The sequence below is a fragment of the Mus musculus genome, chromosome 2 (assembly GCF_000001635.26).
Source record: "Mus musculus strain C57BL/6J chromosome 2, GRCm38.p6 C57BL/6J".
Lineage (NCBI taxonomy): Eukaryota > Metazoa > Chordata > Mammalia > Rodentia > Muridae > Mus > Mus musculus.
Genome location: NC_000068.7, coordinates 73,616,827 through 73,644,087, shown reverse-complemented (window position 1 = coordinate 73,644,087; position 27,261 = coordinate 73,616,827). Strand labels below are relative to the sequence as shown.

At 41.7% G+C, this 27,261-nt stretch overlaps 1 protein-coding gene across 18 annotated transcripts in view; it reads left to right on the top strand.

The window, feature by feature from the left end:
* Positions 1-27,261, top strand: part of Chn1 (chimerin 1) — a 164,708-nt gene that overhangs the window by 131,280 nt on the left and 6,167 nt on the right. For 13 of the 18 annotated variants that reach the window (XR_003949984.1, NM_001113246.2, NM_175752.3 and 10 more), the window contains 4 exons: positions 12,258-12,342; positions 19,038-19,211; positions 19,896-19,973; positions 26,030-26,167. Coding sequence is in view for 16 of the 18 variants with exons in the window: in NM_001113246.2 (NP_001106717.2) it covers positions 12,258-12,342; positions 19,038-19,211; positions 19,896-19,973; positions 26,030-26,167 (475 nt within the window). In the remaining 2 variants the exon portion in view is untranslated. Of the gene's footprint in view, positions 1-6,263; positions 6,632-12,257; positions 12,343-18,347; positions 18,566-19,037; positions 19,212-19,895; positions 19,974-26,029; positions 26,168-27,261 lie in introns of those variants that run through there. The other 5 variants (NM_001166603.1, NM_001166604.1, XM_006498560.3 and 2 more) reach the window with 4 other exon arrangements.

Below are 27,261 nucleotides of genomic sequence, written 5' to 3'. Positions count from 1 at the left end.
TTTCATTAAACTCTAAAAAGTCCTTAATTTCTTTCTTTATTCCTTCCTTGACCAAGGTATCATTGAGAAGAGTATTCAGTTTCCACGTGAATGTTGGCTTTCTATTATTTATTTTGTTATTGAAGATCAGCCTTAGTCCATGGTGATCTGATAGGATGCATGGGACAATTTCAATATTTTTGTATCTGTTGAGGCCTGTTTTGTGACCAATTATATGGTCAGTTTTGGAGAAGGTACCAGAAGGTGCTGAGAAGAAGGTACATCCTTTTGTTTTAGGATAAAATGTTCTGTAGATATCTGTTAAATCCATTTGTTTCATAACTTCTGTTAGTTTCACTGTGTCCCTGTTTAGTTTCTGTTTCCATGATCTGTCCATTGATGAAAATGGTGTGTTGAAGTCTCCCACTATTATTGTGTGAGGTGCAATGTGTGCTTTGAGCTTTACTAAAGTTTCTTTAATGAATGTGGCCGCCCTTGTATTTGGAGCATAGATATTCAGAATTGAGAGTTCCTCTTGGAAGATTTTACCTTTGATGAGTATGAAGTGCCCTTCTGTGATGGTTTGTATATCCTTGGACCAGGGGGTGGCACCATCTGAAGGTGTGGCCTTGTTGGAATAGGTGTGACCTGGTTGGAATGGGTGTGTCACTGTGGATGTGGATATAAGATCCTCACCCTAGTTGCCTGGAAGTCAGTCTTCCACTAGCAGTCTTTGGATGAAGACATAGAACTCTCAGCTCTTCCTGTGCCATGACTGCCTGGATACTGCCATGCACCCACCTTGATGATAATGGACTGAACCTCTGAACCTGTAAGCCAGCCCCAATTAAACGTTGCTTTTTATAAGACTTGCCTTGGTCATGTTGTCTGTTCACAGCAGTAAAACCCTAACTAAGACACCTTCCTTGTCTTTTTTGATGACTTTGATTGGAAGTCGATTTTATTAGATATTAGAATGGCTACTCCAGCTTGTTTCTTCAGACCATTTGCTTGGAAAATTGTTTTCCAGCCTTTCATTCTGAGGTAGTGTCTGTCTTTTTCCCTGAGATGGGTTTCCTGTAAGCAGCAGAATGTTGGGTCCTGTTTGTGTAGCCAGTCTGTTAGTCTATGCCTTTTTATTGAGGATTTGAGTCCATTGATATTAAGAGATATTAAGGAAAAGTAATTGTTGCTTCCTATTATTTTTGTTTTTAAAGTTGACATTCTGTTCTTGTGGCTGTCTTCTTTTAGGTTTGTTGAAGGATTACTTTCTTGCTTTTTCTAGGACTTGGTTTCCGTCCTTGTATTGCTTTTTTTTTTTTTTTCTGTTATTATCCTTTGAAGGGTTGGATTCGTGGAAAGATAATGTGTGAATTTGGTTTTGTCGTGGAATACTTTGGTTTCTCCATCTGTGGTAATTGAAAGTTTGGCTGGGTATAGTAGCCTGGGCTGGCATTTGTGTTCTCTTAGTGTTTGTATAACATCTGTCCAGGATCTTCTGGCTTTCATAGTCTCTGGTGAAAAATCTGGTGTAATTCTGATAGGCCTGTCTTTATATGTTACTTGACCTTTTTCCCTTACTGCTTTTAATAGTCTATCTTTATTTAGAGCATTTGTTGTTTTGCTTATTATGTGTCGGGAGAAATTTCTTTTCTGGTCCAGTCTATTTAGAGTTCTGTAGGTTTCTTGTATGTTCATGGGCATCTCTTTCTTTAGGTTTGGGAAGTTTTCTTCTATAATTTTGTTGAAGATATTTGCTGGTCCTTTAAGTTGAAAATCTTCATTCTCATCTACTCCTATTATCCGTAGGTTTGTTCTTCTCCTTGTGTCCTGGATTTCCTGGATGTTTTGAGTTAGGATCTTTTTGCATTTTGCATTTTCTTTGATTGTTGTGCTGATGTTCTCTATGGAATCTTCTGCACCTGAGATTCTCTCTTCCATCTCTTGTATTCTGTTGCTGATGCTCACATCTATGGTTCCAGATTTCTTTCCTAGGGTTTTTATCTCTAGCGTTGCATCACTTTGGGTTTTCTTTATTGTGTCCACTTCCCTTTTTAGGTCTAGTATGGTTTTGTTCATTTCCATCACCTATTTGGATGTGTTTTCCTGTTTTTCTTTAAGGACTTCCAACTCTTTAGCAGTGTTCTCCTGTATTTCTTTAAGTGAGTTATTAAAGTCCTTCTTGATGTCTTCTACCATCATCATGAGATATGCCTTTAAATCCGGGTCTATGTTTTTGGGTATGTTGGGGTGCCCAGGACTGGCTGAAGTGGGAGTGCTGGGTTCTGATGATGGTGAGTGGTCTTGGTTTCTGTTAGATTCTTAAGTCTGCCTTTCGCCATCTGGTAATCTCTGGAGTCAGTTGTTATAGTTGTCTCTGGTTAGAGCTTGTTCCTCTCATGATTCTGTTATTCTCTACCAGCAAACCTGGGAGACTAGCTCTCTCCTGAGTTTCAGTGGTCAGAGCACTCTCTGCAGGTAGGTTCTCCTCTTTCAGGGAAGCTGCACAGATATCTGGCATTCAGACTTGCCTCCTGGCAGAAGATGAAGGCCTGAAACAGGACCTGTCCCAGAAGCTGTTAGCTTCTGTAGTTCACACTCACACCTGTGCAGACTAGTCTCAGTGGGATCCAGGGACCAAGATGGCTCCCTCAGGTACTCTGGCAAAGCCTTCCCGGACAGGGCGGACACCTCTCTTCTGGCAGGGAAAGTGCCCTGATGTCTGGAGCCCTCAAAGGGGACGGGGGGGGGGGGGTCTGCCTCAGAAGCTCTGTGGCTCCAGCCTGTCCCAGAAGCTGTTAGCTTCTGTAGTCCATACTCTCACCTGCACAGACCTGTCTTGGTGGAGTCTGGGAACCAAGATGTCTCCCGCAGATGCTCCAGCAACTCCCTTCTGGGCCAGGCGGACACCTCTCCTCTGGCAGGAAAAGTGCCCAGATGTCTGGAGCCTGCAAAAGGGTCTGCCTCAGAAGCATCCAGATTTTCTAATGATACTTATTTATTTATTTATTTTTGGTTATATCTCCCTTTTCATTTGGATACTGTCTCTGCGCCCTCTGGTTAGTCTGGTAAGGGTTTATCTATCCTGTTGATTTTTCTCAAAGAATCAGCTCCTGACTTTTTTGATTCTTGTATAGTTCTTTTTTGTTTCTACTTAGTTGATTGCAGCCCGAGGTTGATTATTTCCTGCAGTTTACTCCTCTTGGGTATATTTGCTTCTTATTGTTCTAGAGCTTTCAGGTGCTGTTAAACTGCTAGTGTAAGCTCTCTCCAGTTTCTTTTTGGAGGCACTCAGAGCTATGAGTTTTCCTCTGAGCACTGCGTTCATTGTGTCCCATAAGTTTAGGTATGTTGTACCTTCAGGTCATTAAATTCTAAAAAGCCTTTAATTTCTTTCTTTATTCTTTCCTTGACCAAGTTATCATTGAGTAGGGTTTCATGTGTATATGAGCTTTCTGTTGTTTTTGTTGGTGTTGAAGACCAGCCTTAGTCCATGGTGATCTGATAGGATGCATGGGATTATTTCAATCTTCTTTTATCTGTTGAGGCCTGTTTTGTGACCAATTATATGGTCAATTTTGGAGAAGGTACCATGAGGTGCTAGAAAAAGGTATATTCTTTTGTTTTAGAATGAAATGTCCTATAGATATCTGTTAAAACCATTTGGTCCATCACTTCTATTAGTTTTACTGTGTCTCCGTTTAGGTTGTGTTTCCATGATCTGTCCATTGATGAGAGTGAGGTGTTGAAGTCTCCCACTATTATTGTGTGCGGTGCAATGTGTGCTTTGAGCTTTAGTAAAGTTTCTTTTATAAATGTGGGTGCCCTTGATTGGAAGCATAGATGTTCAAGATTAAGGATTCTTCTTGGTAGATTTTTCCTTTGATGAGTATGAAGTGTCCTTCCTTATCTTTTTGATAAGTTTTTGTTGAAAGTTAATTTTATTCAATGTTAGAATGGCTACTCAAGCTTGTTTCTTGGGACCATTTGTTTGGAAAATTGTTTTCCAGCCCTTTACTCTGAGGTATTGTCTCTTTTTGACACTGATGTGCGTTTCCTGTATGCAGCAAGATGCTGGGTTCTGTTTACGTATCCAGTCTGTTAGTCTATGTCTTTTTATTGGGGAATTGAGTCCATTGATGTTAAGAGCTATTAAGGAATAGTGATTGTTGCTTCCTGTTATTTTTGTTGTTAGAGGTGGAATTATTTTTGTGTGGCTATCTTCTTTTGGGTTTATTGAAAGATTACTTTCTTGCCTATTTTTAGGGTGTAGTTTCCCTCCTTGTGTTGGTGTTTTCCACCTATCTTTTGTAGGACTGGACTTGTGGAAAGATATTGTGTAAATTTGGTTTTGTCATGGAATACCTTGATTTCTCCATCTACGGTAATTGAGGGTTTAGGGTATAGTAGCCTGGGCTGGCATTTGTGTTCTCCTTAGGGTCTGTATGATGTCTTCCCAGGATCTTCTAGCTTTCATAGACTCTGGTGAGAAGTCTGGTGTAATTCTGATAGGTCTGCCTTCATATGTTACTTGACCTTTTCTCATACTGCTTTTAATATTCTTTCTTTGTTTTATACATTTGGTATTTTGACTATTATGTGACAGGAGGAATTTCTTTTCTGATCCAATCTATTTGGCTTCTTGTATGTTTATGGGCATCTCTTTTTTGGTTAGGGAAGTTTTCTTCTATAATTTTGTTGAAGATATTTACTTGCCCTTTAAGTTGGGAGTATTCACTCCCTTCCATACCTATTATCCTTAGGTTTGGTCTTCTCATTGTGTCCTGGATTTCCTGGATGTTTAGGGTTAGGAGATTTTTGCTTTTTACATTTTCTTTCACTGTTGTGTCAATGTTTTTTATGGTATCTTCTGTACCTGAGATTCTCTCTTCTATCTCTTGCATTCAGTTGCATTCAGTTGGTGATGCTTGCATGTATGACTCCTGATCTCTTTCCTAGGTTTTCTAATTCCAGGGTTGTCTCCCTTTGTGATTTCTTTGTTTCTATTTCCATTTTTAGATCCTGGATGGTTTTATACATTGCCTTCTTCTGTTTGATTGTGTTTTCCTGTAATTCTTTTAAGGGATTTTTGTGTTTCCTCTTTAAGGGATTCTACCTATTTACCATGTTCTCCTGTATTTCTTTAAGGGAGTTATTTATGTCCTTCTTAAAGTCCTCTATCATCATCATGAGATGTGATTTTAAATCAGAGTCCTGCTTTTCTGGTGTGTTGGGTTAACCAGGGCTCACTGTGTGGTGGGAGAACTGGGTTCTGATGATTCCAAGTAACCTTGGTTTCTGTTGCTTATGTTCTTGCCCTTGCCTTTTGCCATCTGGTTATCTGTGGTGTTAGCTGGTCTTGCTGTCTCTGACTGTGGCTTATCCCTGCAAGGCTGTGTGTCAGAACTCCAGGGAGACCAAATCTCTCCAGGAGGAATTTGGGTATGGAGAGCTGTAGCATAGAGTCAGCTCCTGGATGCAGCCGGAAACCAGAAGGATCCTGTCCCCTGGCTGTTCCTTAGTTCCTGTATCCTGATGGCTCAGGGTGGGTCCCTCTTGAGCCAGGAATTTGAGCAGAAGTGGTGGTCTTACCTGTATTCACAGGTGAGTTAGCACTCCTAGGAGATTAGCTCTCTCCCAACAGTATTTGGGTATAGAGCGCTGTGGCACAGGATCAGCTCTGGGCACCATAGTGAGATGTTTTTTAACAGCAATAACAAGGTATTCACTAAACCATAAAGCTGAGAAACACACAAGTGTAGGCAGCCCGGCAGGAAATGGAAGAAATGGCATTTCCTGCCCAGCTGCCTACACTTGTGTGTTTCTTCCATTTGATTGTCTTCATCTATTCCCTTCTTTTGTTGCCCAGTACCATGCTGGAGGACTGAGTCATCAGAGCCACCCAAAGGAGCAAGCTGCAGCTGAAATGCCATTGTCACCTTCGCCAGAAACCCTCACTGCCCTAATGTTCTTGTCACTTCTACTGGTTTACAAGGCCATTTGCCTGAGAGGGATAATGAGGATGCTGCTGCAGTGTTCTTGTCTTCTTTATCTTCTGGTGGGGTGGCCTTCTTGTTTGCTATTTCCATTACTGTATTTAAAGTGGAGTTGTAAATCTTCTGATCATGGTAAGAAGCAGGCAGCAGGTATGTTAATTACAGCACCCCCCCCACTGAGGATGATCTCACTGACTTCCAAAGTCCTTGCCTGGGAGACATGTGACACTGGCCTTTGCCTCTTTTTTTTTTTTTTTTTTTTTTTTTTTTTTTTTGCTTACGAGAAAGGTATAGCCCTGGCTGTCCTGGAACTCACTTTGTAGACCAGGCTGGCCTCGAATTCAGAAATCCGCCTGCCTCTGCTTCCCGAGTGCTGGGATTAAAGGTGTGCGCCATCACCGCCTGGCTGGCCTTTGCCTCTTAACACACCTCCCATGTCACACCCTCTGTGCTCTTTTCAGCCTGGCTTTGGCTAGTGCCTTCAATGGTAAGGCTCTATTGGGGTTCACTAGTTAGATGCATCTTACTGTTTAAACAGAGCAGCTAATATGAAAGGAGTTGTTCAAATCGTACATGCCATGATAATAACGCTGTCCTTTTTTTCCCCAGGTGCAAAAGAGAAAAGGGCTTTAAAGCTAACGGACCATGCAATTTGGGCATGTATTCTTTTACTTTGACTGCTCAATGTGGACCAACAGCTTTAGAGGCAGCCTAGGAAAAAATAGTTCTGTGTGTTCCTACCAGGTGGTTTTTCTAACTAATGTTCCATGCTGGCAGACTGCTTTGAATTATCTTACCAAAAGAATCTCCAAAGGCATTGTTTTCTGGTAAAGGATACAATTGTTAGTATCAGCCCTCTCTCTCCCGGTCTTACAAAGCCAGTGTGTGTGCTTAAGGTCAGACAGCAAGCAGAGGGTAAGGCACTGCTGGAGTCTCTTACTCCTCAGAAGATCACTTCATTCCACTTAACTGTCCAAAACTCAGAACAAGAGTTTTGTGTCCTCAGGGCAGGTTGGAGAGATGGTTTAGCTATTAAGAGCACTTCCTGGGGAACTGGGTTTGATTCCCAGTACCCACTTGGTGGGTCACAACTATCTGAAACTCTTGGTCCAGGGGATCTGACACTCTCTTCTGGCCTCTTTAGGCACCAGGCACACACCTAATGTATAGACGTAAAGTCAGACAAAACACTCACACACATAAAACTTTAAAAATTTAACAAAATGTATGGCCTTTGAGGAGATAGGACATTTTTCCTGGTTTATATCCACTGCTCACAAAATCTTGCTGTTATATTTCCTAGTCCACAACCATCTTAGTTAGGGTTTCAATTGCTATAATAAACACAGCATAACCAAAAAAGAAATTTGGAGAAGAAAGGATTTATTTCAGCTTACAGTTCATCATCAAAGCAAGTCAGACTGAAACTGAAGCAGAGGTCATGGAGAACACTACTGGCTTACTCCCCTTCGTGTACTCAGCCTCCTTTCTTATATAACACAGGACTGCTTGCCCAGGGTGGCACTGCTCACACTGAGCTGGGCCCTCAACATCAATCACTAACCAAGAAAATGTCCTACCGGCCGATCTGAGGAAGGCATTTTTTTTTTCCAGTTAAGGTGCCCTCTTCCCTGATATGACTAAGTTTATATGGAATTGACAAAACAAACAAACAAACAACAAAAACAACTAACCAGGATAACAACTAAGAACCAGGAACTAAGAAAGTGAGCAAGGTGAGGACAGAAAAAGAGCTGGCAGCCTCAGAACAGGAGGACAGGAAAGCAAACCCTTAGGTATTTTAGATGAAATGAGTGTTGTGTAATGCATGTCTCTCAGTTGTGTATTTATTAAGGCTGCAGTAGTGTTTATTCCTTAAGTGCTGACCATTTGCAGATCTCTTAACTCTTTCTGCTATATGTAGGGTAGCATTCCAGGCAAAAGTTTCTAATGTCAGATAGGCATAGCGGCCCACACGGATAATTGCAGAACTGACAAGGTTAAGTAAGGCAAGAGCATCTAAGGTTCAAGGCCAGCTCGGGCTCTACAGAAAGACCCTGTCTTTACAAACAGGCACACAGACTCATGGGCTGGGTATGTAGCTCAAGCATGTGGGTAGTGTTTGCCAAGCATGTTAGCATGTGTAAAACCTAAAGGTCCTAGCTCTTGTGGTCTTGGACTTCTTGCCAAGCCTCTTGTGACCCACTGCAGACCTTCTTTCCTCCATTTCCCTCTCCCCTTCTTATCCCTCCTAAGCAGTGCCGCTTTTGGCCTTTTCATTATAGTTGAATATGTGTTACTTTTTTATTAGCTTCATTTTAAAATACAACCATTTCTTTAAAATTGTTAGCACAGGTCAGTGTCTGTAAAATTGTGTGCACCAAATACTACCTGTTTGCATTGTGCTAAGATCTATACAGATGAAGGACTGTTTCTTTTATTGATACATGATTGCATATTCTTTAGGGACACAATGTAACATTTCGACACAAGTGTAGTAGCCAGACCAAGATAATAACAGCAGCCTCACTCAAATATTTATTGTTTCCTTGTGTTGATAACATTCAAAATTCTATCTACTAGCTATTTTAAAGTATACAGCTATAATTGCTCTACTGTGCTGTAGAGCATTAAAGGCTGTTTGTTTGTTTGTTTGTTTGTTTGTTTTTTCAAGACAGGAATTCTCTGTGTGGCTCTGGCTGCCCTGGAACTCACTTTATCGACCAGGCTGGCCTCAAACTCAGAGATCTGCCTCCCTAGTGCTGGGATAGAAGGCGTGTGCTAACTTGCCTCACTAAAGGTTGTTCTTAAACCAGATAGCACTTGCCTATTAATTCCAGAATTTGGGAAATGGAGGTAGAAAGGGTTGGAATTCAGTCAGTCTTGGCAACAATCATTATCAGCCTGTGCTATGTGAGACCCAAGGTGGGAGAGGAAGCAGGCTCCCTCCTATCTAGCTAACTCATTCAATGGCAACTGTCTCCCAATTCTATCCCTATTCCCTCTCAGGACCATCCATACTCCATTAGTGGCCTCTCTCTCCCTGCCTTCCTTTCCCTTCCAAACTCACTGGCTCTCTCTGCTTTTCTTTCCCACGTGTCAGATCTTAAATTTTAGTCATTAGCCTGACTCCTTCCCACCTCCATCACTTCCAGTTCTCCCATCTCATTTTGCTGCCCAAATTCATGCCCACTCCACCCAACCTGGTGGCTACCAAAATATCCTGCTCAGTTCAGGTTCCAATAGACTTGTTCCATTGACTACCTATTCTTCTTAAAAAGCCTCAGTGCTCTCTCTCCCTCTCCCCCCCCCCCGACTCCCCCCCCACACACACACACGTTGATCCCATAAGACTTTATCACCTCTGCTCAGAATTAAGCTCAGAGGCTGTATCTTAAGCCTGAGCAGTGTCTCTCTCTCTAGCCTCATACTCTAGACACTCCCATGGGCACTTCACACTGTCTTTAAGATTAAATCCACCATGGCTTCCCTAATCCTACATCCTTTCTATCTTTGTGTCTGCCATTAATAAATGTTCATGATAAATACAGTACTCCATTAATAAATGAATTCACTATTTGTTTTGATGACCTCTGGCAAAACAAAAAGATAGAAGAGGCACAGTCCATTGTCATGCAATGACTGTGATCACAGAATGAAGGAAATATAAGGCATGTGAATTTTAGATGTAAAATGCCCACAGGGAATCTGGTTAACTGTACTATAGAAGCGGAAGTTAAACTAGGGCTGATGCTTCTAACACAGTTTGCTGGGAACAATGCAAGCTACTTCTAAACATTTTTGTTTTTAGAACAAAATACCCATAATTGGTTCAGAGTGCCATTATAAAAAAAAAATCTCTCCCGGCCTGAAGTGTATGTACTGATTCCTTAACAGCTGCTTTCTGACATACACATGCAACCTCTGACTAGAGAACACGGTGCTGAACAGGTAAAACAGTTCAGCATGTGTTATAGGAACAAGGGCCCTGTGTCTTTTAAAGTGTCACATACACCACTGCTCTCATGAGGCAGGAAGGGGCTGTGTTAACGTTGGTAGTCAGTGCTCTTATGTTTAAGTAATAAACCAAGCACCATCCACTATTGGTTGCGTGGTGTAACTTCAGATGCTTCACCACGAGGTAAATGATAGGTACAATGGGGACTTATTCCATATTCCCATTCCATTTTTATTCACCTGGATATTTAGTAAGTAATACATACTTTTCATGAGACCTGGCAATCTGCAGGCCAATTTGTATCCCAAAGACTTTCTCCAAAGTCCCTTTAGGCCACTATAGTGATTTCATCATCATATACATCTTTGCCTGAGCCCATGCCTGTTGTCTGCTTCACATTCCCATCAAAGTGAAGTGAAGTTCTTCCAGGTTGATTCACTCTGAGGAACTCGGTCGGACAAGGGGCATTGGAAGGAATCTGTTGGTCTTGGGCATTGTTCTAGCGAGTTCATGAAATACTTTGAATCTATGGGCTCTGAACATCATTAGCTGTTCAGAGCCAAGTGTGTGCTGCATTCCTGGTCCTTTTCATAAAAGATGTAAGAGGAATTACAGCCTCCTTTTCAAAATTAGCACAAGCTAGGCGGTGGTGGCGCACGCCTTTAATCCCAGCACTTGGGAGGCAGAGGCAGATGGATTTCTGAGTTTGAGGCCAGCCTGGTCTACAAAGTGAGTTCCAGGACAGCCAGGGCTACACAGAGAAACCCTGTCTCAAAAAAAAAGAAAAAAAAATAGCACAAGACCTGGTCCTCACTCAAGCTTGCTTGCTATAGTCACAAACACACACCTATTTAGAATGAACTATGGAGTATCCATTTCAGCCTCATAGGGATATTTTTACCACTTCTATCTAGCACTTTGAATACTATATTTCACTGAATATATTAGGGGTATTTTATTTGATATTTCAATATCTTTTAACTTATAATCGGTGGTGTTTTTGTGATTCACTCAGCATAGTTTTTCTGAATGAAATACGTTATACTTGTGACATTTTGCCTTGAAGAAATAATACATCTGTGTAAAATATACACAAATACATATTCATATCCTAGAGTCATTAGTTTATTTCTGAGTCCCATTTAATAAATTAATATCACAGTTATGAAAAATAACCTTTTTAGCTACATTTTACTCTTTACAGAATTGTTTTGGTAAATTCACACATTGAAATCATCACTCTTGGTGATTTTTGCCATATTTTCTGTTTCCTACAGGAGAAAAATTACCTTAATTAAGTCTAATTGGCAGTAAATTAACTGACCACCTGTATCCTCTCTCTAGTGCATTTTCAACCATAATTTGCCCAAAACTTTAAAAAATATATTTCTATATATTTAAATATATATTTATATAAATGACTTTCAGATATATATTTATCTTTAAATATATGAGTGTGTGTGTGTGTGTGTGTGTGTGTGTGTGTGCGTGCACGCGCGCGCACAAGTGTATTATAAATTTTTTAGACATTGGTTCACTATGTAGCCTTGGCTGAGTGGAAAATCATAGAACCGCCTGCTTCAGCCTCCTCAGTGCTGGGATTTTAAAAGCACAGGCCACTACACGAGGCTAGATTGTTTTCTAATTTTGTTATTTAATGTGTAGAGTTCAGATTCATGGCTTCTCTGTTCTGGTAATATTTTTCACCAGCGTTAGAATCTTTTACTTTTCCTATGCATAAAAGTCTGTGAGAGACAGTGTGACATCACAGACCTGAAATGCCAGCTTTCAGTTTCTCATTAACTGTAGCTTTTGTAGGTATGAAGTGCTGTTGTTTGTTAACATAGTAAATATCAAATGTTTTGGAGAAATTGACTCTTTTTTGTGATTCAGTTGCTCCCAGTGTCACTTTAAGATTTGTGACTTACTGTTGCCACAGAAGCTGGATCATCTGACGAAATTCTTAGATTCAAGACACTGTCAACCCTGCTTCTTACCCTTTAAGCCATTGCCCTCAGACATGCCAGTGTTTGCCTAGCATGCAGAGGAGGCTACTTGTGCCTGAGGAGACTCATTGGAAAATTCCATGGTAGACATTGTTTCCAGAAGGAAATTGCAGTCTATCGATTTGATGTGTCATCGCTTCTAAAAGAAGAAATGAAGCTCTGAAAAAACTGTCACTTGTCATTCCACTCAGTCACATCTTTCTAAATGTAGCGTGCTGCATGAGTTCAGTATGGCTTGTGTAGTGCTGCTTTGATTGATACACGACAGCCTCCTCACAGATGTCTCTCTCCCCTTTCTCCACTTTGCCCATTTTTCAGGTGCATACGTTCCGAGGGCCACACTGGTGTGAATACTGTGCCAACTTCATGTGGGGCCTCATTGCTCAGGGAGTGAAATGTGCAGGTAAGCGCTTCCTCTCCCCATTCCGTCAGCTGCCACGGTGAAGACTGGCTTGTTGTCTGCCCTTTGCTTCCCACTGGCTAGGCAGAGCAGTAGGGGTATGTTTAAGTGCCCAAAAGGAAGAGGCCAGCTTGTTTCAGAAGCTCTAAGAAGGAGATGAAAGCAAGGTGGTTATGTTCAGCATTTGCCCTTGGTGTTGCTTAACTACATCTATAGGTTTTTTAAAGCAGTGTACAAGGACATATGTTGCCTAGGAAACAACATATTTTAAAGCTGACTTGTTAAATGGAGTTGTCCTTACTAAGTTTTTTTTTTAAATCAGTCAAAACTGTAAAAAAAGAAAGTCTGCAAATTTATGTTCAAAGATGATTATCAAATTCCAAAAAAGCACTTAGTCATTAATGTTTTCTTTGTGACACATAAAGATATTGAATGTAACAAATATTTTCTGTGAAAAATGATGATGGTGTTTTAGGTTTGCATTTAGATGAACTGTTCCTCATTAGGAAACACTCGGTGTGGTGGGCTAAAGAGACGGCTCGGAGGTTAGCAGCACTCGTTGTTCTCGTAGAGGACCTGGATTCTGTTCCCAGCACCATGTGGTGGCTCAGAACCATCTGAAGCTCTAGCGCCAGGGGAACCCAGTGCCGCCTTCTGAACTCTGTGCGCACCAGGCAAAACACTCATACACAGACAAGAAAGAAACCTACATTTACATGTAAAAAAAGAAATTCTTGGGGCTGGAAAGATGGCTCAGTGGTTAAGAACGATGACTGTTCTTTCAGAGGACCTGAGTTCAATTCCCAGCACCCACATGGTCTGTAACTCTAGTTCCGGGGATCCAACAGCCTCACACATATGCAAGCAAAATATCAGTGCACATAAAAATAAAAATAAATTATTTTAAAAAAAACAGCAATGGAGAAATTCTTGAGCTGTGCCTATTGGTTCATGGCTTTAATCCCAGCCTTCGGGAGGCAGAGGCAGGTGGATCTCTGAGTTTGAGATTAACCTGGCCTACGGAGTGAGTTCTAGATAGGCAGGGCTACACAGAGAAATTCAAGCTCGAAAAACCAAAAAAGGAAAAAAAAATTCTTGACATATAAAAGCACATTTTAAAGATAATTTAAATTTGTTTCCCCAAATTAGAATCCTGATACCCCTGAATAAATGTAATTTTCTCTGTCCCACCAATGTTTATGTATGTATATGCACAGTGCAGGAATTTGTTACATTTTGTTAAATGAAATAATAATTCACATCATGTGAAATTTATTGGTACAGAACCACTGTTCTCAAAACTTCCCAGACTACCTAATAGCATGGCCTTAAAAATATTATTTAAAATTTAAATATGTAGTATTTGCTCTAAACAATAAATATGTTTATCATTAAAGTTGGGCTATTTAATTTTTAAAACTGAAGCATCTTTCATGTCTTTTAGCATAAGGCTTTTACTCAGAATATGCTAACAGGGCTGGGGATGTGATTCAGTTGGTAGAGTAGTTGCTTACCATGCTCAACACCCTGGGTTCAATCCCTAGGGCCTCAAAGAGCCAGGCCTGGTGTCATACACATGCAGTCCCAGCAGAGGGGACAGCAGAAGGCTAAGGAGTTCAAGGTGATACTTAGTGCATTTGTGAGTGCAAGATCAGCCTGAGATGCATAAGACTCTGCCCTTCTTATATTATGAAGTAAATTGTTTCAAAATGATAATGACCAGAATTTACACTGCATTACACTCATTTCTCTTACCCTATTATCAAACTGAATATTTTTGCTGTGCATTATATGCAGACATTTTTGTGTGTGTGCTATTAATTTTCATTTTCTTGGAGTAACTCTATGTATTGTGTGTGAACAGGCCTACATTCTCTTTCCAGCTATTCTCTGAACATCAGTTCCTAGGCAAGTGTTACAGGCCCATCAGCATGCTCTCTGACATGGGGAGAAGGATAAAAATGGCACAGGGGTACGGACTCATGTGTGCAGAGGGAACCTCTCAGAGTATCTCAGCTCTGCATCAGGTTTCAGAGTCCACAAGGAAGCCTCCTTGGATGGCTGTGCTCATGTCTCTGAACTGGAGGGCAGTAGCAAGGGCTGAAAGCATGTGTCAAGTGTGATAGGAAGACCGTCTACACCAGGAGCTCTCAGCCTTCCTAGTCCTGCAACCCTAATCCTGCTCTTCATATTGTGGTGACCCCACAACCATAAAATTATTTTCATTGCTTCTTCATAACTGTAATTTTGTTACTGCTATGAATCATAATGTAAATACCTGATATGCAGGATATTTGCTATGTCACCCCTTTGAAAGTATTGGTTGGGGCTGGTGAGATGACTCAGTGGGTAAGAGCACCCAACTGCTCTTCCGAAGGTCCGGAGTTCAAATCCCAACAACCACATGGTGGCTCACACCATCTGTAATGAGATCTGACTTCCTCTTCTGGTGTGTCTGAAGACAGCTACAGTGTACTTACATATAATAAATAAATAAATCTTTAAAAAAAAAAAAGAAAGTATTGGTTGACCCCCAAAGGTTGAGTCAGAGCCTGCTGATGAGCTGAGTGGGAGTGGCTCACGCCTCTAGTCCCAGCATTCTGTTGGCTGAGGCAGATGGACCTCTGTAAGAGAAATTTTTTTCCTGTTAATTATGTAATCACTGAAGTTTATCAAACATCCCTCTCCCAGGAAGTAAGTTATTCCAGGAAAGAAATTAATTATTCTACTAGAATTTCTAAAGTGTATTTATTTTAGCCTTAACAGAAATACTCTTAACAGATAATGTTTAATGCAGGCTGATGCTTATTTTAAAGCAGACATTTCAGCTGAGGTTAGATGATGAAGCGCCTTTGATATTTTCAGCTCTTACTGTCATCACCATTATTGTGCTTATTATTATTGTCATCACTGCCCTCTAATAGGAGATAGAAGGCTTTCTCCTAATAATAGAAGTTAAGTATATAAGTATTGAACTTTTAGTTGGAAGAAAAAAAAACTTCTATTTTTATTAGTACCTACAAGTGGTGATTTTACTTATAAGTTAGTGATAATCTGAATGATCCCTTTTAATAATTTTATGTAGCTTCTTTTGGTTAAAAGTAATATTTTCATAAATATTCCAAGGTATAAGCCATTTCTTTTAACTTTCTTATGAAAATAATGACTTGTGATATCTATTAGAATGTGAGATACTCACTTCAATAGGGGGAACAGATTGCTCAGCAGTTAGGAGCGTGCACTGCTCTCCCAGAGAACTCTAGTTCAGCTCCTAGCACTCATATGCAGGGCCAGCCAGGGCCTGTGCCAGGACCTCTGACCTCTGCAAGTACCTGAACGCACATGTGCAATCTTCCCACACATAAACACACATACATGGAACTCAAAACGAAGGTCCTTCATGGTGAAAACTACAGGAAAGGTCCGTTTACCACAGGTTATTGGCTGCAGAGGTAGTTCAGTGGTGGACCCTTACCTAGCCTATATGAAGCCCTGGTTCGATCTTTAGGGCCACAGAAAGGAGAAATACTTCATGGTTATTTTAAATATGACTATCTATAAAACAATGAATAATTTCTCCTCCAAATGTACATTACCATCATTCTGTTACCCTTTAATCTATCCTTAGAATGTAAATGAATGTTGGTTACTTACTTCAGAGCTTGGGTCTCTGTGCTTTCCAGCAGTGTGGCATGTGTATGCACAGAGAGGTCAGTGCACACATAACCAGATAGCCTGAGGTCGGGAGGCTAAGTAACATAACTGTTTCATTAAGAAAATGCAGAATACAGTGTAGTGTGGATTCTGTAGTTCTCTTTTTCTGTCTTTGTTATATATTTCTTATCATGAGAAATTGGAGGGTGAAATATAGTTTAATAATATCATAAAATTAGCCTACAAAACCAAGAGATATAACAAATGATATCTATGGACTTCTCACTCATTTATAGTTCAACATCTTCTAGAAGAACAGAACTGTTTATGGCATAATATATATAAGTCTTAATAGCAGACTGAAATATGGTGTGCTGTTCATATGCTGGTATTTTTCAGTGTATGGTTTGCAGAGCATGCTTGAGGCTGCTGCATTGCACTGTGAACTCAAGGATATAAAATGATGGTGGATTTTTTTTTTTTATGTGTGTAGTGTTTTACCTCCATGTATATCTGTGCATCACTTCCATGCCTGGTTCTGAGGAGACCAGGAGAGTCAGATTCTCCAGGACTGGAGTTACAGATGGTTGTAAGTCACCATTTGGTCCGCTGGATTGGTCCTCTGGAAAAGCCTCCAGTGCCCTTAACCACTAGCCATCGCTCCAGTCTCTGATGCTGTATTTTAATTCTATTGCCTTTGCCCTGTGGTATTCCAAAGGATTTCCTCTTGAATCCTGTTGGAAATTTAGTCTCTGAAATTATTCCCATACTTTTATATTGTTAAATGGGATAAAAGATATTTGTTTAGTAAATATTTCCTTTAAGTTTTAAGGCTGAGTTCAGATATTGCTTGATACAGTTTTGACTGAATCACAAATATGTTTAGTAGCTGACTGTATAAAATAGGAGATGACACCATACTTTCAAGGATAAATTAATGTAAGACTGTTGTTAGTGCCATGTATGTTTTGATATGTGGACGCAATGGATTTATGTTTGGGTTTTCATTTTGAGGTTATATATGGGAAGGATATGAAGAAACAAGAATATAATGTCTAGGTTTTAAAACTGCTTTTTTAAAAAAGTCCTACAAGATCAAGCACAGATAAATGCAAGACTAGTACAGGTGAAACATAGCAACATTTTTTTTCATAAAGCAACATTTTTAAACTCAACATATGTGTGTATATATATATATATGGGTGTGTGTGTGTATGTAAACACATATATGTGTATATATATATGTATGTAAACATATATGTGCATGTGTATATGTAAACATATATATACATACTAGTACAATATACAGTGAACAAAAGTTTAAAAGTAAACAGTTCATCTTCAGTGCTGAAAAAGCACTCAGTATATACAGTGTTGTAGGCAGGAAGGAGTAGGCGGGTGGGCAGAGTGCAGGCTGGTCAGTCTGCAGTCCAGTCACAGCTCTGCTCTTCAAGCTCAGTAGCCTGAGCGTACTAATGACTCAGTGGGCTTGCCCTCTCTGGGATGTTCACTTAGGCTCACACGTGCAAAGACCCAGCTCTCTCTAGCACACCCATGCAGCTCCCTCTAGCACACCCATGCAGCTCCCTCTAGCACACCCATGCAGCTCTCTCTAGCACACCCATGCAGCTCCCTCTGGCACACCCATGCAGCTCTCTCTGGCATACCCATGCAGCTCCTCTCAGGCTCCCCAGCTAGATGCTCTTTCAGGTCGCCAGTGTCTGTCCATTTAATGACAAAACAGTTCTGTTTGTGTGCCGGCTCTTCTTGTCTGTGTCATGACACTCGTTACATTTTATCACGAGTTCTATCAGGAGTTCTAGCGATGTGTCAGCAGCATCCCCAGCACCTGGCACATGAGCTCAGTAGCTCTGGGACCAGCGCCCTCTCCACACTGTGACGTCAGCAAAATGAAACGGCCCAGAGCTGAGGCCTGCTGGGATTCTGGACATGAACTGCATCTACTTCATTTAAACTAGTTTTGTAAGAGATTCTGATAACAGTTTTAACTTAAAAATGAGAAAGGTTATACTTTTTAAAACATAAAGATGACATTTATTTTAGTTGAATTATTTTCTCAGTATAGTTTATGACTTGAGTCTAATTTAGGAGAACCCATTTGTTCTTTTTCATCCATTGTAAATCTTTGTGGTACTCATGTTGTTGAAAGGGTGTCCCAGATATCACTGGGAAGAGCTTGGGTTCTGGTCCTGAGATGTTATAGCCCTGCAAACCAGAGGAGTAGCTTCAGAGGAGGCAATCCAACATGGAGACCTCAGGGTTCCAGAATCACCACAGGCTGGAGTTCCAGCTCCATTGTGTACCTTGAATACTGTGTCAGAGAACCTTCAACTAGACAAGTTACTAAGAACGCGAGTTAGATAGCATAGTTCTGAGCTAGAAGGTTCAAGGTACCAGCATCTGGAGGGCTTTCCTTGCTGTGTCCCCCAGGCAGAAGGTGGAACGTCAGGAGAAGGCAGAAGAGAAAACCCTCTCCCTTAGGCCTCTTCATAGCACCATTGACCGGTTCATGAGAAGGGACCTAACACCTTCCAGAAGGCCTCACCTCTCAGTATGTCATAAGAATTATGAAGAAAACAGACTCAGATCTTAGCATTGGTGATGTGACATTCTATTATGTGTAATTATTTAACACTTAATAGTTTTTGTGTAGGGAATCCATCATTTGATTTTGTTTTTGCTTTCTGGGGTCATTTAGGAACTTAAATAATGAAGCACTAACCAGAATCCTAGCCTTGTTGGGTGTGATGGCACATGCCTTTAATTGCAGCATTCAGAGGGCAATGACTGGCAGATATCTAGAGGCCAACCTGGTCTATGTAGAGAGTTCTGGGTCAGCCAGGGCTACATAGTGAGACCCTATCTCAAAAAGAAAGAAAATCCTGTCCTAGCTCTAATCAAACTCTCCCAAGAGGAGAGAGCTGATGTTCCTCTCCTTGGAGGAGCTGCACTTCTGCTGAAAGAAACACTCCAGAAAGCCCAGGCTGGAAATAGTCACGACTTTTCCTTCATTCTTTTCACAGATTGTGGGTTGAATGTTCACAAGCAGTGTTCCAAGATGGTCCCCAATGACTGTAAGCCAGATCTGAAGCACGTGAAGAAGGTGTACAGCTGTGACCTGACAACGCTCGTGAAAGCTCACATCACCAAGCGGCCAATGGTGGTAGACATGTGCATCAGGGAGATCGAGTCCAGAGGTGAGGTGTTTGGACGAAGGCTGCCGACGCCTTCACTTGGGGCTCCCTAGGCGCTTGCCTTGTCATTGATGTGGGGAATGGTGTCAGGAGACGTGTGCTCTCACAGTGCAGTGTATTAATGAGCAAGCAGCTTGATTTCAAGGAACATTTAACTGGTGATGGAAAGTAGTATTTAGGATACATTAATGGATGGTGTCTGCAGTCTGCAAAAATCTCTGGGCAGAGATGTATTCACCTTTCAGGTTTTAAGTTCTTCTCATGCCAGGACAAAGACAGAAATGCCCTATTAAAACGTCCAGAGCAGAAACCTGAGCCGCACCCTAATTATTCTTGCCCCCTTGGGAAAACAGCCATAGGCCTGCTGATGCAGGCTTTCTGTTCTGTAAAAGACTTTATGATGGAATTGGGTGATGAATGGTCTCCCTTAAGATTTAACATTACTTGGTCTAATTAGGCAACATGATGGCCAAATTATAAATATCCAGGTGACAGTAGGTCAGAAGTAAAAATTGTGGAACAGATTCACTTTTGGAGGATGTGGGAGAAGACTTCTAGGCATGTGTGTTTTTTCTAACACATCGTTTGTCCAGCTTGAAGTATGGAGAGATGTTGAAATGAGAAGGAAAGTCATGAGTTAACAGAAAAGTAGTTCCCATGCTTCATTCATTCATTCATTTTTTTCAGGTCTTAATTCTGAAGGACTCTACCGAGTGTCAGGATTTAGTGACCTGATTGAAGATGTCAAGATGGCTTTTGATAGAGGTATGTTTTTCAGCAGAGCCATTAACTTAGATGGTCATACTCTGCCAGAACATCAGTTTCTTATGCTACTCTTAGATTAATTTTCTAAATGACTGATGATTATTATATTCTGCAAAAGGTTGTGATAGGCATGGTGGCACACACCTGTGACCCCAGCACTTGAGAGGTAGAAGCAAGAGGATCAGATGTGCAAGGCCATGATTGGTACATAGAAAATTTGAGGTCAGCCTGTCTAAAAACTAAGCCAAACAAACAGAACAACAAAATTCAACTTATAGTTTCCAGTCTTTGCATCAGCTACCTTAAAGGTTCAGATTTCCTGGTGAGAAAGAAACACAACACTTACTGGGTATCACCAGCATCTGAATATCTAAGGTTGGTCCAAGTTCATCAAAAGCAGAGAGCAATTACATTTACCAAAACTAATAGAAAAAAGAAAAATGGACAATGTAATCTTTTCTCATGTCCCAGCCTGAGTTAGCCATGCAGCCTTCCATGAGGGTCTGTGTGACTGACTCCTGTTCTAGCTCATGTACAGGAAGCAGAAAGCTTAGAGGAGCCGAAGCTGGGGCCTGAGGCCTGCCCACTGTGGAAAGCTCACTGTCATGGTTTTGTTTTATAGCTTGCAGGAGGTGAGATACTTTCTTATTTGTAGCCCTGAATGTCCTCAAACTTGGCATTCTCCTGCCTCTGCTTCTCTAGGATTATAGGTATGTGCCACCCTGCCCAGCTTAATGGGACTTTTAAAAATAACACTTAAGTTTTGTTTTGTGCTGGGTATGGTGGCACACACCTTTATACTCAGCACTAGGAAGGTAAAGGCAGATAGATCTCTGAGTTCAAGGCCAATCTGGTGTACAGAATGAGCTCTAGCATAGCTAGGGCCATAGAGAACTTGCAGGGGGCGGGGAATGCCAGAATAAGGTAATGCCAAAGAAAAGCTAGTCCCTTAAATACAGAGTTAGCTGGTTTTTTTCCCTCTAAAATAGGATTTCTCTGTGTAGCCCTGGCTGTCCTGGTACTCACTGTGTAAACCAGACTGGCCTTGAACTCAGAAACCTGCCTCTTCCTTCCAAGAGTGGTATGCACCAGCACTGCCTTGCTAAGTTAGTAATTTTTAAATGCCTCTTTTGCTTTACAGTGTATAGTGTGTGGGGGGGGGGAGGGTAGGAGATGCTGTTGATTGAACCCAAGAGCCTCATATGCTAGGCAAGCGTTCTACCAAAAGGCCCCTCCCTGGCCTGAAAATAAATACGCATTTTTAGTCCTATCATACTCTTTGTTCATCATCTTCTCATAAGCCAAAGGCAGAAGACAAAAATAAATGTTACCAACTTGCAAGGGGATGTAGACCACCTAAATATTTTATGCAAACAAAGATGGAAAAGTAATGTGTTGTGTACAAATACACATGAAGGAACATCCTGAACCCTTGCCAAAGGAACGGTCAGAGGAACTCCCTTCATCTGAAGGCAGTGACTGAGCATGCCCACTCCCAGCCTGCAGTCACAGTTCTGAAACATATGTAAACACTGACAAGGAACCTGAAAGCCACATCAGCCATGGACAGCAGCTGAGGGCGACACACTTTCTGTCATTAAACATGGAGACATCTGTTTTGTAACACTGCTAACAGATTTGAAGATTCCCAATGCTTCCTTTGGTTCTACATGGTAGGCCTTTGGGGGCCACTCTGAACCTTCAGACACACTGTGCAATCATTTGTAGGAATTATATAGAGTTTTAACACAAGAACCCATGGTGCAGATCATTTAAATCAGTCCTGCACACGAATGCTGCCCACATCTCTGAATGTTCACAGCTGGGTATCATATAGATAGCCAAGGGAGTAACGTGACATAATCAAAAGTGATCAGTTCCAGGACCCTTAGCTTTCAAACAAGGATATTGAGGAAAGAGGCAGAAGGGGCCAGGAAATGCTGTCGTGGGCCCTTTAGTCCCAGAGGCAAGGTAAAGGCAGGTTTGGGAGTCTCTGCTCATCTGGGAGACCGACAATAGCTGGGACACTACCTACTCTAGAAGGTCAGCTGGTGCCATTACAACTTGGCAGGTGGGACCACAGATAGTATGTGGGGGTTCACTGGGAAGTCATGGGTAGAGCCTCATCACAAGAACTAGGGCCGTGTGGTCAGTGAGCCAAGGGCTGAGAAGCAACGAAAGTCAGAAGAAAGGTATTACAGACTGCCGGTAAGTTGAGGGTCTGCACATAAAGCCAGGACCTGGGTCTCCCATTTTAGATTGTTTATATTGTTTTTAACAGAAGACAATTTAAAGTGAGACAAATGAAAGACAGTTGTGTGTGTTTGTGTTCTTATTAAAATTCAGGTTTAGAGCCAAGCATGGTACCTCATGTCTTTAATCTCAACTCTACAGAGGCAGAGGCAGGCAGATCTGTGAGTCCCAGGACAACCTGATCTACATAGTGAGTTCCAGGACAGCTAGAGCTATATAGAGAGACCCTGTCTCAAAAAATATATATACATACATACCTACATGCATAAATTCAGGTTTTTTTGTTTTTTTGGTTTTTTTTGAGACAGGGTTTCTCTGTGTAGCTCTGGCTGTCCTGGAACTCACTTTGTAGACCAGGCCGGCCTCAAACTCAGAAATCCACCTGCCTCTGCCTCCCGAGTGCTGGGACTAAAGGTGTACGCCACCACACCCGGCTTATTCAGGGGGTTTTGTTTGTTTGTTTGTTTGTTTGTTTGTTTGTTATAAAGAGATGCTTTGGGGCTGGAGAGATGGCTCAGTGGTTAAGAGCACTAACTCTTCTTCCAGAGGTCCTGAGTTCAAATCCCAGCAACCACTTGGTGGCTCACAACCATCTTTAACGGGATCTGATGCCATCTTCTGGTGTGTCTGAGGAAGTTAGAGTGTACTCATGTACATTAAATAAATAAATAAATAAACAAACCTTTAAAAACAAAGAGAAAGAAAGAGAGATGGCTTAGTAGGTAAAGGCTCTTGCTATTATGTCTGACTTGGTTTTGGCAAGCTGGAGTGATCTGATAACATGAACCTCAACTGAGAAATAGCCTCCATCAGATTGCCTCTAGGCAAATCTAGTGCTTTTTCGTGATTAACTAACTGGTGGGTCCCACCTAGGTTGGGGGAATGCCTTGCCTGGGCTAGTTATCTGGAGTGTTAGAGAATAAGCTGAGCAGGCTATGAAGAGCAAGCCAGTAAGCACCCCTCCATGGCCTCTGCTTTAGTTCCTGCCTCCAGGTTCCTACCCTGACTTCCTGTCTGTCTTGGCTTCTCCTAATGATAGACTGTAATCAGGAGGCCAAATAAGCCCTCTCTTCCCCAGGTTGCTTTTGGTCATGGTGTTTCATCACAGCAACAGAGATTTTTATCACAATTGCTCTGTAGTACAGCTTGAGGTAGGTCAGGCATGGTGATTTCCCCCAGAGGTTCTTTTATTGTTGAGAATAGTTTTTGCTATCCTAGGTTTTTTGTTATTCCAGATGAATTTGCAAATTGCCCTTTCTAACTCTGTAAAGAATTGAGTTGGAATTTTGATGGGGATTGCATTGAATCTGTAGATTGCTTTTGACAAGATAGCCATTTTTACTATATTAATCCTGCCAATCCATGAGGGGAACAAAATACCCATGGAAGGAGTTACAGAGACAAAGTTTGGAGCTGAGACAGAAGGAAGGACCATCTCATAATCAGCCACCAAATGCAGACACTATTGCATATGCCAGCAAGATTTTGCTGACAGGACCCTGATATAGCTGTCTCCTGTGAGGCTATGCCAGTACCTGGCAAATATAGAAGTGGATGCTCACAGACAGCTATTGGATGGAGCACAGGGGCCCCAATGGAGGAGCTAGAGAAAGTACCCAAGGAGCTGAAGGGGTCTGCAACCCTATAAGAGGAACAACAATATGAAGTAACCATACCCCCAGAGCTCATGTCTCTAGCTGCATATGTAGCAGAAGATGGCCTAGTCAGCCATCATTGGGAGGAGAGGCCCTTGGTCTTGCAAAGATTATATGCCCCAGTACAGGGGAATGCCAGGGCCAGGAAGCAGGAGTGGGTGGGTTGGGGAACAGGGGTGGGGGTGGGGGGTAGGGTATAGGGGACTTACAGAATAGCATTTGAAATGTAAATGAAGAAAATGATAAAAAATTGTCTAAAAAATGATTAATAGGTATTGGAATAGGAACTCTGTGGCAGAAAAGGGGAAGGAAAACAAAAAACACCCCCACTGTTTCTTCTGGGATGATACCTGCCTTTGGTCCCCTTCTCCAGGTCCTTAGGCCAGGGCACCTACATGCTTTCTAGTGTCTCCTTGGGGGACATTGCCTTTTGTTTCCAGAAAGCACTCTATCTTGCTTTCTCCTGTCCCATAAATGACTTTACCCTGGGTGAAAGAGGCACTTAGAAGCAGACTCAAAATCCACCCGGGGCTTAGAAAGGCTGAAATACTCTGCATTTCAAAGAGCCTGGGTTTTAAGGGCTTTTATGGAGTAGTTTTAGAGTTCCAGAACAATTTAGCCTGCAGTGCGGTGATTTCCTTTGCAATCCCTCCCTCTGGCATCCACTGCCAAGTTCCCTGTTACTAACGTGATTTTGAGATGGTTTCATTATGTTAGCCCAGGCTAGTCTAGAACTCTTGACCTTCCTGTGCCTGTCTCAAGCACACTGGGATCTACGCATGCCCCATACTGTCTGTTTTAGCATCTTGAATTAGTATCATTTATTTGTAATCATTGATACATTATTAACTAAAACTCAGAGTTTACACTGGGCTATCTTCTGTCAGCATCACAGTATCATACAGAATAGTTTGACTAACATAAAAATCCTCATACTCTGTTTGTCCCTTCTTCCCCCAAATACTTAGCAACCACGAACCTTTTTGCCTTTTCCAATTGAAATCATATGTCACAAAGGCATTTTAGACTGACTTCTGTCGCTGCGCATTGATGGTTTCTTTTGTATGTGTCTTTTATACCTTTAACAACTGTTCCTTTTTCTTCCTAAGTCTGTTCACCTGTGCACACGTGGGCAGGCATATACACACCTATCTAGCAAGGAAATGATACTGATTAAGTCTTGAGTAGATACAGATTCAGATTTTATAACAAATCTAAATACAGGCAGTGGTGGACCCCGTGAAGACAGCCTGCTCCCGAATGTGAGTGCCCACAGCTCTGTTGTGCCTCTCTTCTCCCTGAACATTCAGGCTCTCTGTACATCCTCCAGAGGGGTGTGAGCAGCATGTGGGCAGCAGGTGGGCATCGTGTGGGCGTTCTGTTCTGCTTTCCCCCTCCCACTCCTCCTTACCCAGAGACCCTGCTCAGACAAGATCCAGATGTTACCACTATGAAGCCCAGTGTGAATGAGACAGGATGTTTATCATTGTCATTGTTGTTTTACATTTATTAATTGGGGGTGGTGCATGTGTGGAGGCCAGAGGACAGCTAGAAGGAGTGGGGCTCTCACATTCCACCATGTGGTTTCTAGGATCAAACTGGGTTGGCAGTGCTCTCTTTCACAAATCATGTTTCTACAAAAGAGAAAGAAAGTAAAACTGCATTATCCCCCAGTGGATTCTCAGGTAATTATGAAATGCAAAGCTGTTTCCACCCCAGTCCACACTGGTCCACCACAGAGCAGAGCAAGAGGAGCACCACGGAGCTTGAAGAGAGAGAGATGTGAAAAGTTTTACAGTAGTGGCTCACTCATGCATGCCACGTTCCATGCTGGATTTGATTGTAGAAACTGAAGTGTCAGTGGCAAATAATGAAAATATGGGCTTTTTTGTTTGCTTGTTTATTTTTGTTTCTTAATAAAAATCACAACTCACAAATAACATCACAGCTAGGGTTTAAGGTCTACTCGAGCATAGACTTGTCCAGTCCCAATCCTCACAAACTTCTGTACAGTTAGAATAAAATACATTTTAATTAAATTTTTACAAAAGCCTGAAGTGTTGCCTATCTTTATAATGTATTCATGTGCAAATCATGTTAAAATGATACAGCTGTGAACCCAATGTTTACTTTTGTTTCTTTTAAAAGATGGTGAGAAGGCGGATATTTCTGTGAACATGTATGAGGACATCAACATTATCACTGGTGCACTTAAACTGTACTTCAGGGATCTGCCAATTCCTCTCATCACATACGATGCCTACCCCAAGTTCATTGAGTCTGCCAGTAAGTACACGGGTGTGGGAGGCCCTGCTAAGAATTGTCAGTGTGGTTTTTAAGTCTATCCCCTGCAGCTCTTGCCGCGCTCTGTGTATCTGCAAGCACTTATGCTCTAACCCAGATGATGTTCTTAGTTTCCAGACTTACACCAAACTCAGACCTCTAGAGTTCACAAACAAGCATTGGCCTACCAGTTATGCTCTGGGACTCAGGGTCACATCATCAAGAAGTTTGCTTTGTTTTGCTTTGTTTTCAGAATTGGGAAGCTGAACTCAGGCCTCGTTACTCATACTCTTCAGACAAAGAAGTATTTGGGTTTTTGTTTTTAGGGGTTTTTTTTGTTTGTTTTTGTGTGTTTTGGGGAGATTGGTTTTTTGTTTGTTGATTTTGGGGGGGGGGTTAAAAATCTAGTTAAGAAGATGGCTCATTTGTAAAATTTTATTTGTTCCAAAACTCATACCTGTAATTCATACCTAACCTTTAAAGAAGAGAAATCTTAACAGTTTCTGAGTATTGGCATCTTTAAAAAAAAAAAAAGATTGTTATTTCTGTTATTTTGCCTCTGTTTGTTGTTATTTCTGTCATTTTGCCTCTGTTTGTAAAACCGTATATCTCTGGAAAGTTTGGTGGGCAATACTTGAGTGCCTGGGATAGAAGAGGGGCTGCTGTCCAGAGGAGAACCTGGCCAGTGTGGTGTCAGAGGGTCAGTGCATTTTAGCACGTTCCAACTAGAACCAGTTGGAAATGAAGGGTGCCTCTTTCTGCAACCACAGGTTCACCCAGGTCAGCGTGTTCATTGGACATCTGAAATTGCAGATGGAGCTATCTCCAGACCTCCACCACTCCCAGTTGTCTGTACCCCAACCTTACTCGTTCCCTGTTCTGCCCTTTCGCTTACATTCTCCATCAGGAAATCGTAAGAGCTCTATCTTCAAAATAGGCTCAGAATAACCCACTTTCACGCTGCCGCCATCTGCACAATGCCTGCTCTATGCCCTGGACTCTGTCCTACTGGGATGGCCTTCCTGCCATTACTCTTGACCTTTGTGCTCCACGTGGCAGCCAGAGGAAAGGGAACTGTAGAAATTGAGCATTAGGGC